This window comes from Gorilla gorilla, chromosome 4 (assembly GCF_029281585.2).
Source record: "Gorilla gorilla gorilla isolate KB3781 chromosome 4, NHGRI_mGorGor1-v2.1_pri, whole genome shotgun sequence".
Taxonomy (NCBI): Eukaryota; Metazoa; Chordata; class Mammalia; order Primates; family Hominidae; genus Gorilla; species Gorilla gorilla.
The window spans coordinates 171,087,942-171,100,218 of record NC_073228.2 but is presented as its reverse complement, the minus strand read 5'-3'; the positions used below and the strand labels follow the sequence as shown (position 1 = coordinate 171,100,218).

At 37.5% G+C, this 12,277-nt stretch overlaps 1 protein-coding gene across 6 annotated transcripts in view; it reads right to left on the bottom strand.

Annotated features, from left to right (window-relative positions):
* Window positions 1-12,277, bottom strand: part of TENM2 (teneurin transmembrane protein 2) — a 1,282,302-nt gene that overhangs the window by 975,745 nt on the left and 294,280 nt on the right. For all 6 annotated transcript variants that reach the window (XM_055387572.2, XM_004042960.5, XM_063706913.1 and 3 more), the window contains one exon: window positions 396-695. In XM_055387572.2, coding sequence (XP_055243547.1) covers window positions 396-621 — 226 coding nt within the window. In that variant the 5' untranslated portion in view covers window positions 622-695. The remainder of the gene's footprint in view (window positions 1-395; window positions 696-12,277) is intronic.

Here is a 12,277-nt window from a genome sequence, read left to right as displayed (position 1 = left end):
AAACAAAAAGAGAAACGTATAACTCAGAATTAACATCATATTTTAGTAGAGGGAAAAGGGTATATTATTATACACTATTTCAAAGATGTTTTAACTAAGATACACCATTTGTTCAAGGAGAATCTAAGTGAGAAACCCAATGGGAAAAGGAATAGAAATTTGAGGCTTGTAAGTGGACTATGAGGAGAATAGTTCTGAGAAACCACAGATAATCTTAGTTTTCTCAGGATAGAGATTCACCATGGTGTTAGGAATGTCCTTTATGGAACCAAGGGTCTGCTGTAGGGTACATCTGTCAAAAACCACCATGCTGGATCTCCAAAAGCAGCCATCAACCATGTAAATCAAGTAAGTTAGACAGTTGAGAGCAAATCAGCAGGGGAAACCCTACAAACCTTGTCTAGGAAACTCATCTGACTCCCGGTGGACGAGGTCTGTGACTCGGTTTCCATAGTGCATCCTGCTGTCATGGTCATAGGCCTTCAGAGTCTCACTGGAGCTGTAGGATTTCTGTGTGGGCACGCGGCAGTCCTCACTGTCCAGAGAGGAGCTTGTGTAGCGACACTCTTTGCCACAGCGTCCTCTGGTCAAAGAGCGGTGTCGCCGGTCCTTTACATCCATTATTCCAGATATGGCAGAATGCTGATGTTTTCAGAAAGGTCAGGCCTGAGTTTTGGCACTTGTCACTTTGCCACCTGAAAACACAGAAGAAAAAACCCAAGACTGTGATTACAAGAAATGCTGCCTTTAGTTCTGATTCATGCTCTGACTCAGACAAAAACATGAACATGCAGCCTTGGTCAGCCCTGCACAATCTCTTTTGCAAAAGTTTAATGTAAACTAAACAATCAGCCTAAATAGAAGAACTCGATACAGTAAATTAATTTTCTTGCTGTTTAATTTCATAGATTTGGAAAAAAATAGTAACAACAAATACTCATCTTTAGATTTTTTTGTATGCACAGATGACATGATCAGTCTGTCACTCTAATGCAAGATCTTACTATGAAGCAATTCAAAGCCAAATTGATCTTATCCTTCTTTAATTACATTCTCTCTATGCTATAGAAGGCTTGGGTAGAAAACAAATACCACCCCCCCCCCAAAAGAAAAAATAAACAAAAGGCAAAGAAAGGTGCAGCAGCAGATTTGAGCATAAGGCATAAATATGTGCTATTAATACTTTGTAGTGATACCAAGTCACATTCAACTAACATAACATTTCCTAGCTATGTCTGGAGAATAAGAATAAAAGTTGTTCTCGACATGCAAACAATCTTTCTCCAATTTCTTCAACGAGCTTTTGGCAAACTCCCAGTTTTTGCTCCCTTGCAGATCTGTGTCTTGGACACACCTGGTTACTTCTTCTGCCTAGTCACCCACCAACATGATAACTGCTGACAGGCAGTCTTACTGGCACAGCCACCTGATAATCACCCCAAGCCATTCTGTCACCTTCATTGCTGGGATACCCACTACAGAACAGAAAAAAAAAAATGAGGAAGATTACCAAGTACAGTAGGAAAGCTGAAGGGAAGGAACCTCTCTAACATATGAACTGGCAACCAGGGAGCCCCACAGTCTGGCATTTGACACCCTCAGACTGGAAGTGTATGCCAAACATCACTCAGAAAACACTCGCCTTCTGCTTAGCAAATATGACCAAAATGCTTAGGCGCCTCCAAGTTCCAAATCATAGGCTCTTATTGATTTCATTTGCCATGCAAAATAGCATAGACCACAGGGCCAGGACCTGGACAGAATGGACAAATACAAATTTTAATTAAAATGGAAAATGCAACCCAGAGCCAGGGCAATGATTTTTCTCCAGGCTACTGTTGCTCACTGCCTCCTCAATATGTCAGGAAATACTTGGGGAGCAGATCTATAGTTTTGAACCCCTCTGCTCTTCCTTGGCTATTTTACCACACTATAATAAGATAGCTATGCACAGCAATGTGGATGACATTTGCCTGCAGACACCAGAAGCCAAGTAGCCCCTCCCTTGTTTTTTCACACCAGGAGTTCTTCTAGATCTCAGGGACCCCCTCCCCCAATCTATACTATGTGTACACTTTATCAAATATTGCCTGTAATTGTGGACAATTTTGTTTGACAATTGGCAATGAAAAAGAGGGTACGATTGGCTGGGCGCGGTGGCTCATGTCTGTAACTTTGGGAGGCCAAGGCGGGTGGATTGAGGTTACGAGTTCAAGACCAGCCTGGCCAACATAGTGAAACCCCATCTCTACTGAAAATACAAAAAAAAAATTAGCTGGGCCTGGTGGCGGGCACCTATAATCACAGCTACTTGGGAGGCTGAGGCAGGAGAATTGCTGGAACCCAGGAGGCAGAGGGTGCAGTGAGCTGAGATCTGCCATTGCACTCCAGCCTGGACAACAAGTGTGAAACTCCATCTCAAAAAAAAAAAGAAAAAGAGGGTACAAATATTATGATCTTCAAGCACAGTCTTGGTGCTGCCTCAGTTGCTCATAAGAAAGTACAAGCAGTAGCTAGCTTGCTGGACTCTGGAGTCTCTCACTCAGCAAGTTCAGAAGTGCCTTTGAGAGTCATGACCCCAGGACCTGCTTAGAGGACATTAAGTAGTGTTTTTGCATGTCAGTTTTTGCTGTGGCATAGCCAGTTCAAGTGTCTCCACATTAAGGCAATTACTAGATGCCCAAATCCCCTTCCCTAACTTCTAACATGCAGTTTCAACATTTTGGAATCTGTAGGTTATTTAAGAGCATGGCCATTGAAGTCTTAATTGGATGCCAGTCCTACCATGACCACTGGTGAGGCAGAGTCCTTGTCAAAATTATTCCTAGTCTTTTGAACTCAGTTTCTCAATCAGTTGAAATAGAAAATAATAGTATCTACTTCACAGAGTTTTTGTAGAAAATAATAGTATCTACTCCACAGAGTTTTTGTAAAAATTAAAATATACATGGTGGTAAAATTCCTAATATACTATCTAACACATCATAGGGGCTCAATTAAAATTAGTTTTTATTCTCCTCTGAATGATTTTAAAAATGTTTTTTTCTTAGCTAAGGAGTTACAGACTTGCATAAGACAGAGGAGGAAGATGATATAAATCCCTGAAACTCACAGTTCCAATAATAAATCCTAATTCTTAAGCTAGGCTCCAATAAAGGAAGACTTTCAGCATCTACTAAAAGAATATAAGACTGTGTACCAACACTGAGGAGCCACAGGTGGTTTTATGGGGAGTTGAGTATTTTGAGTCAATTTGATGATTTTCTTCTCTCTTGCTTCACTGTTAGTTTTTAATTTCAATATCTTCAGTGTTCCTGACTCATGAAATCCTATCTTCTCTAATTTGCATTGTGCTTGGGAAAGTAGACTGACTTTCTACATATGTGTATGTATGCGTGTGTGTGCTTTTATTTTATTTTTTAAATCATGCTCAGAGTGGGAGCTTAAAGGCTTATAACTTTTTTTTTTTTTTTTGAGATGGAGTTTTGCTCTTGCTGCCCAGGTTGGAGTGCAGAGGCATGATCTCAGCTCACTGCATCCTCTGCTTCCCGGATTCAAGCGATTCTCCTGCCTCAGCCTCCCAAGTAGCTGGGATTACAGGTACCCACCACCACACTTGGCTAATTTCTTATATTTTTAGTAGAGACGGGGTTTCACCATGTTGGCCAGGCTGGTCTTGAACTCCTGACCTCAGGTGATCTGCTCGCCTCGGCCTCCCAAAGTGCTGGGATTACAGGTGTGAGCCACTGTGCCCGGCTGCAAGGCTTATAACCTATTAATAAAGTTCAAGAACTTTAGTGTTTGGACATTTTGACATCTAATGTGGTTGCTCAGAGATCTTTTCCTGACAAATTTCTCTTTCTTGGCTCTGCCCTTGATAGTTAAGTTTGTCAGCAATATCACCTCGGGATAAATGATGGAAAATTATATATAATGAGGTAAAAATTTACAAATCTCAGTCAGAGAAACTAAATTTCTTAAGGAGCTAGGCAGAGCTCACAGACTGTTGGCAAATAGACATTTTGCATTTAGCCTGCCTGTTACTTAAAAACTGATTGTCAGCCTGGTGCAGTGGCTCATGTCTATAATCCAAACACTTTGGGAGGTCGAGGAGGGTGGATAACAAGGTTAGGAGTTCAAGACCAGCCTGGCCAAGATGATGAAATCCCGTCTCTACTAAAAATACAAAAAAAAAAAAAAAAAAAAAAAAAAAAAAAAAGCCAGGCGTGGTGGCAGGTGCCTGTAATCCCAGCTACTCAAGATGCTGAGGAAGAGAATTGCTTGAACCTGGAAAGCAGAGGTTGCAGTGAGCCAAGATCGTACCACTGCACTCCAGCCTGGGCAACAGAGTGAGACTCCATCTCAAAAAAAAAAAAAATTGATTGTCAGTATTAAAATACAAAATGGAAGAATTATATATGAAAATCTGGATTCTTATCTTTAAAAATCAGGCAGACTATAAATGTCTGCTTCCAGAAAGATGGAATAGACATACTTTTCCCTATTTTCCCTACAAGGTACAGCTAAAAGCCCTGAACATTATATATAAAACACGTAAGATTATGAAAAGTAGAAAGAAGAGCAGAACAATGAGGGGCCTCAGGACCCAAGGAACAACAGTGGTGAGTTCCCTGGGGTCTCTTTTTGCCATATATATGGCAAAAAGAAATTAGATAGATGACAGATAGATAGATAGATAGACAGACAGACAGATAGATAGACAGACAGATAGATATAGATATCCCAGACATGGAGCTGGCAACCCAGAGATCTCAATGGGCACAGACAACAAAAGTGAGCCTCCTATATAGCCAAAGGACTATGAAAAGGGGCAGGCTCACAAGAAAGAAAATGTTGAGACAATGACTACCCTACTCCAGCCACACACCATGGAAACCAACTGTGGCCCCACCCCAATCTTCACAAGCAAAGACCAAGTGGAAAGCTTGCCCTTCCATGAAAATGAGGCTGCAAGTAGACACCAACCTCAACCACAGTACAGGAGAGCCAGGACTTTCAGCCCCTTCCAGGAAATAGTGAAGCTCTCCTCTTCACAGGGTGCTGTCGTCCACCCCCACTGAGCATAAACAAGGCACTCCTCCCCTTCTCCACTGGAGTGGTGTGGAAGAATGTTTAGGAGAGTCAGAACTTTTCACCATCCTTCTGTGGTGAGTCCTCTTGCCCCCTATGGTGTCAGTGGATGCCATGTAGTGCAGTGCTGAAGCATTCCTACTCCTACCACCCAGAGAGGTATCGCTGTGTGTCTCGTGGGGAGTCAGAACTTCCATTCCTCTACCCCCTGGGTTGGCTTCCCCCTTGGCATCTGAGAAGAAACTCCCTGCCTTTGAATGTTGACAGAAGCTGAGCAGGGAATTTGGCAGTAATGAGGTAGGTTCCTCCTTCCTCTGTCAACAGCAATGTCAGAGAAAATCAGCTAAAATAGAAGGTTTAAGTAAGAGCCAGAGTCTCATAACATGATATCCCAAATGTCCAGGTTTCAATAAAAAATCACTTGTCATACCAAAATCCAGGAAGTTCTTAAGCTGAAAGGAAAAACGCATTCAACAGATGCCGACGCTGAGATGAAGAAGATGTCAGCATTATCTGATATAAGCAGCCATCATGAAATTGCTTCAATGGACAATTATGGGCACACTTGAAACAAATGGAAAACAGAAAGTCTCATCAAAGAAATAGAAATTCTCAGGAACCAAATAGAAGATGTAAAGAAGACCCCAGTGAAAATTTCAGAACTGAAATATACAATAACCCAAAACAAAACAAAACTCTTGATAGATGGTAGATTGACTTAACAGCAAAGAGGAGGCAAAAAGAAAAGAATGAGAGAACTTGCAAATAATCAGTAGAAATTACCCCAATATATACAACAGAAGAAAGAAAGAAGGAAGGAAGGAAGGAAGGAAGGAAGGAAGGAAGGAAGGAAGGAAGGAAGGAAGGAAAGAAAGGAAGGAAGGAAAGAAAGGAAGGAAGGAAAGAAAGAAAAAGGAAGAAAGGAAGAAGGGAAGAAGGGAAGGAAGAAAGATACAAAGAAAGAAACTAACTAACTAACTTAGGGTTAGTTAGTTAGTTATCATCACCCCTGTAGGGTGATGATAAAATACCTAATGTTCATGTCATCAGAGTCCCAGGGGGAGAAAGAAGGAGGGGCTGGAAAAGCGCTGAAAATGTAGCTGAATATATCCCAACTTTGCAAAAGGCATAAAATACCTATTCAAAAAGCTGAGTGAGTCCCATGCAGGACAAATCCAATTGCATCCACAGTCAAACTTCTGAAAACTAAAGGCAGTCAAAAAATATTGAAAGGGTGAGAAAAAACAATACAACTTATCTATAGGGGCAAATGATCTGAATGAAAGTGGACTTATTATCAGAAACCATGGAGGTCATTAGAAAGTAGCAAACATTTTTCAAGTACTGAAATAAAAGAATCTTCAAACTAGAATCCTACATCCAATGAAAATATACTTTTGGAATGAAATAAAGTTCAAGAAATTATCAGATGGAGGACAATTAAGAGACTTGGTCACCAGTAGACCTATTTTTAAAAATAGCTAAAGAGTTAGTTCTCTAAATAGAAAGGAAACCATAAAAGGAGGAATCTTGGAACACCAAGAGTTAGCGAGAATGTGGAAAGCAAAAATATGAGCAAATGTAATAAACTTTCTCCTTTTGAGTTTTTAAGGATTTTTTGATAGTTGAAGCAAAAATTAAAACACTCTGGGATATGATTCTAAATGTATGTAGAGAATATATTTAATAAGTTATATTATAAATAGGGGAGGGTCAGAGAATGTAAAGGAAGGGAAGGCTTCCACACTTTATTCAAACTAGTAAAATGATGAAAGGGGTAGACTGTGATAAGATACGTATGTACAATGCAGCAACTACAAAAGCTATGCAAAGAGATGTGCTCAAAATTACTACAGGTAAGTAAAACTGGAGCCCTATAAACTGTTCAGTAACCCATAAGGAAGTAGGAAAAATAAAACAGAGCTACGAAAAGTGCAGAAAATGTGAGAACAAAAAGAAAATTAAAAATAAAAGGGCAAACTTCAGCCCTAAAATAGCAATGCTTTTTTAAATGTAAATGGTCTTAATATATTGATTAAAAGACAAAGACTGGCAAAGTGAATTAAAAACATGACCCATCTCTATGGTGTCAATAAGAAAGTTATTTTATTTCATTTTATTTTTTGACAAGGTCTCATTCTATCACCCAGGCTGGAGTGCAGCGGCACAATCACAACTCACTGCAGCCTCGACTTCCCAGACACAAGCGATCTTCCTGTCTTAACTTCCTGAGTAGCTGGGACTACAAGTGTGTGCCACCATGCCTGGATAATTTGTGTATTTTTTATGGAGATGGAATTTTGCCATGTTGCCAAGGCTAGTCTTGAACTCCTGGGCCCAAGAGATCTACCCACCTCAGCCTCCCAAAGTGCTGGGATTACAGGCATGAGCCACCGTGCTCCACCAAGAAAGTCATTTTATATATAACAATCCAGGCACATTGAAAATAAAACTAAAAAAAAAAAGTTATCATGCAAACATCAATCAAAAGAAAGGAGGAATGACTATACTAATATTGGATAAAGTGAACCTTACAGGCAAAGAAATTACCAGAGACAGAAAGGAGCATTATAAAAGGGTAAATCTTCCAAGAGGACATGGCAATTCTAAATATGTATGACCCCAAAAAACATATCTGCAAAATATGTGAAACAAAAAAATGATATAACTGAAAAAAATTTTAATGCACAATTGTATTTGAGTTTTCAACACCCAGGTCTTCAAAATTAATAGAATATTTAAATGGAAAAATCGAGAAGGATATAGAAGATCCCAACAACACCATAAGCCAACGAGATAAATCAGCATTTACAGAATTCTCCTCCCAACAACAACAGGTTATAAATCTTTCTCAAGTGGCCATGGAGTGTATATCAATATAAAACTATATCTTGGATCATAAAACATACCTCAAAAATTTTTAAAGAATTGAAATCATACAGAGTATGTTCCCTGATGACAATGGAATAAAACTAGAATCAGTAATAGAAAATAAGAAGAAAATCTCCACACACTTGAAAAGTAAACAACACTCTTCTAAATAATCCATGGGTCAAAGAAATTCTCAAGGAAAAAATCAAAATATACATTAAAGTGAATAAAAATGAAACTACAATATCAGTATTTGCAGGATACAGTTAAAGCGGTGATGAAAGGAAAGGTTATAGAAGTAAATGCATACACTGGACAACAGAAAAAGCCTCAAATCAATAATATAAGCTCCCATTTCAAAAACAATGAAAAAATAAGAAGAAAAAGACATACTCAGTGCAAAAAAGGGGAGCGAATAATAAACATAAGACCCAAATCAATGAAACTGAAAACAGAAAAACAACAGAGAAAAACAATTAAAAAGTTGTTTCCTTGAAAAGATCAATAAGAATGACAAACCTCTAGGAAGGCTGACAAAGAAAAAATGGAAGACACAAATTATTCACATCAGGAATAAAACAGGAGGTATCATTACAGGCCCTGAAGACATGAACAAGATAATTAGAGAATATAGCTGGCCCACCATATCCATGGGTTTTGCCACATCAGATTCAATCAGCCTCATATTCCACCAACTGTGGATCAAAAATATTTGGGAAAAATAAAAAATAACCACACAACAATAAAAAATCATACAAATCAAAATCAATACAGTATAACAAAACTATACATAGCATTTACATTGTGTTAGGTATTATAAGTAATCTAGAGATGATTTAAAGCATACAGAAGGATGTGCATAGGTTATACGCAAATCTACCATTTCATATAAGAGACTTGAGTATTTGTGGATTTCAGTATCTGTGGGACATCCCGGAACCAATCCCCCGTGGATGCTGAGAGGTAATTGTACTACAAACAGATCTATACACAATATAACTTTGACAAATGGACTAACTTCTCAAAAAACTCAAAAAACTCAAATATTTCATATGACAACTCATCTCATATGAAATATTAAATAGATCATTTGAATGACTTTATAGTTATTAATGAAACTGAATTTATAATGTCACAACTCTCTCAGATACACACACACACACACACACACACACACACACACACACACAATGAACAGGCTCAGCTGGTTTCACTGGTGAATTCTACCAAATGTTTAAAAAGGAATTGACACCAGTTCTACAACATCTCTTCCAGGAAATGGGAAGGGGATCATTTTCCAATTATTTTATGAAGGTACTTATTACCCTCATGACTAAACAAGACAAAGATAGTACAAAAAGAAAGAACAAAAGAAAGAAAGAAAAGAAAGCTAAAGACCAATATTCCCTTGGTATATAGATGCAAAAAATCCTTACGATAGCAAATAAAAAATCAGTAATATATAAACACAATTACACACCATGAGCAAAAGAGATTTATTCTGAGGATGCAAGACTCAGAATTCAATATTTTAAAGGCAATGAATGTAATTCATTGTATTAAAAGGCTAAAAAAATTCTAGTCACAGTATCTCCCCTGAGAATTCAAAGAGATAATGATGTCTGCTCTCACCAGTCTTGTTCAACATGGTGCTGGAACTTCTAGATGGTGCAACAACACAAGAAAGGAAAGTAAGAAGCATATAGATCAGAAAGAAATACATAAAACTTTCCCTGTTTACAGATGACATGATTTCATCTGCAGAAAAATCTCAAGGAATCTACAGGAAAACTCCTAGAAACTAATATAAGCAAGTTCCTCGAAGTCATAGGATATAAGATAAAAATGTAAAAATCAATTGCATTTCAATACACTAGCAATGAACACATGGGCACTGGAAATCAAAACACAAACCATTTAGAATCACTAACAAAATGAAATACTTAGATACAAAGCTATCAAAACATGTATAGAAATTATGTGGTGCAAACTACACAACACTGATGAAAGAAATTATAGAAGATCTAAATAAATGGAGAGACATATTGTGTCATGGATTGAAGGACTCAACAGAGTTAAAATATCAATTCTCCCCAAATTGTTATACAGATTGAATGAAATTCCTATGAAATCTTAGCAAAATTTTTTGTAGATATAGATAAGTTTGTTTAACAGTATATATAGAAAGGCACAAGAACTGGAATAGCTAAAACAACTATTTAAAAAAGAAGAAAGTGGGAGGAATGAACCTATCCAATCTTAAGACTTATAGAGCCACAGGAATCAATACTGTGTGGTGTTGGTGGAGAAACAGACACACATATTAATGGATACAGTAGAGAACCCAGGTACATACCCACACAGCTATGTCCAACTGATTTTTAAGAAAGGTGCAAAAGCAATTCAATGGAGGTAAGACAGCATTTTCAACAAAGGGTATTGGAGCAATTGAACACCCACAGGGAAAAAGAAACAAACAACAAAAAACTCCTTAATTTAGTTTAAATAAATATATGTGTTTATATATATTTATATGTATATATATTCTTCTGACAGGGTAAATGACCCTGTTAAAAGGATTAAAGGACAATCTACAGACAGGAAAGTATGTACAAACCATATATCTGAGAAAGGATAAATACTGAGAATATATAAATATTTCTCAAAACGCAACTGTAAAACAATTCTAAACAATACAATTAGAATATTGGCAAAAGACATGGAGTCATATTTCACTGAATAGGATATATAAATGGCAGATAAACATATGAAAACATGTTCATCATTAGCCATGAAAAATATAGATAATTCCACAATGACACATTACTACAAACCTATTATAATAGCTACTTTTTTTTTTAAATGACAAAACTAATTGCCAGCAAGGATGAGAAAAAACTGGAACACTCATGCAGTGACTCTGGAAGGCAGTTGGCCAGTTTCTTAAAAAAAAAAAAAAAAGAAAGAAAGAAAAGAAAAATTAAATGTGTAACTGCCATACAACCTAGTAACTGTACTACTGGGCGTTGATCGCAGAGAAATGAAAACTTATGTTCATGCAAAAACCAGTACCCAATATTTATAGCAAAACATTCACTCATTAGCCCCAAACTGGAAACAACCCAAGTGTTCTTCAATGGGTGACTAGTTAAACAAACTATGGTATACCCATGCCATGAAATACTGCTTACCAGTGAAAAGGAATGCACTAGAGATACACAGAACAATCAGTATGAATCGTCAGAGAATAATCCTGAGTGAAAAAAGCAATCCTAAAGATTACATTTTGATGGCATGGCTCCACTTACATAACATTCTGGAAATCACAAAATTATAGAACTAGAGGACGGGTTAGTGGCTGTCAGGGTTAAGAAGGGTATGATGGTGTGTAAGAAGTCAGTATGGCTATAAATGGGCAACATGTGGAATCAACTTTGTGATGGAAATGTTTTGGATCTTGGCTGTATCAGTGTCAATCTCTTCATTGTGACATTGTACTACAGTGTGCAAGATGTTGCTATTGGTGGAAAGTGACTAAAGGGATGCATCTTTAGTCATTGCCCATTGGATATCTCTGTATTACTTCCTTCAGGCTGCATACGATTTGACAGTTGTAGCAAAGTACAAAGCCTACTTTCAAAAAATCCCACAATGCCACATACCTGGCCTCAAATTCCATCATGAAAATAAATAACTATTTGGAAGGTCATTTACAATTTTAAACTGGGTACACATACATCCCTTTTTAAAAATTATTACTGTCATTATTTTACCACCCCTTTCAATTGTATAGCCAGGCTTCTTTCTTTATTTGAACCCTCTGCTTGGACAACATAGTCTTTATATTTGTGAGTTTTGGTATAAAGGAAAAAGAAACACTTTTGTGGCTCCTAGAAAGGATCACAAAAAGCTAGTTACAATATAAGCAACCACATTTGTCAACATATTTTTTAAGACAATTCTAAAGTAATAAGATAATACTCTTAATCCTAATACAGTTGAATAGCCATCTTTTAATAAATGTATTTATTGCTTATGATCAGTAAGCACTGTCAGCATAGTTGTCCTTGAAAGTTAAGGTCAACAATTCATGTGGGGAAATGCAAGTTTAGAGACTGCTTTTAAAAAGTAATTAAAATTGCCTTGAAGCAGTAGGAAAGATGGTAACCAAAATTATAAATCTTTTCCCCAAGCCTCCACCTTTTCTGCCACTGACAAATGGCAATCACCGGATGGCAATACCTCTGCCAGCTCGTTACTGCTATGCTGGGGCTTTATTCTGTTACATTCCACATTTCCTCCCTTGAAGAGTGTT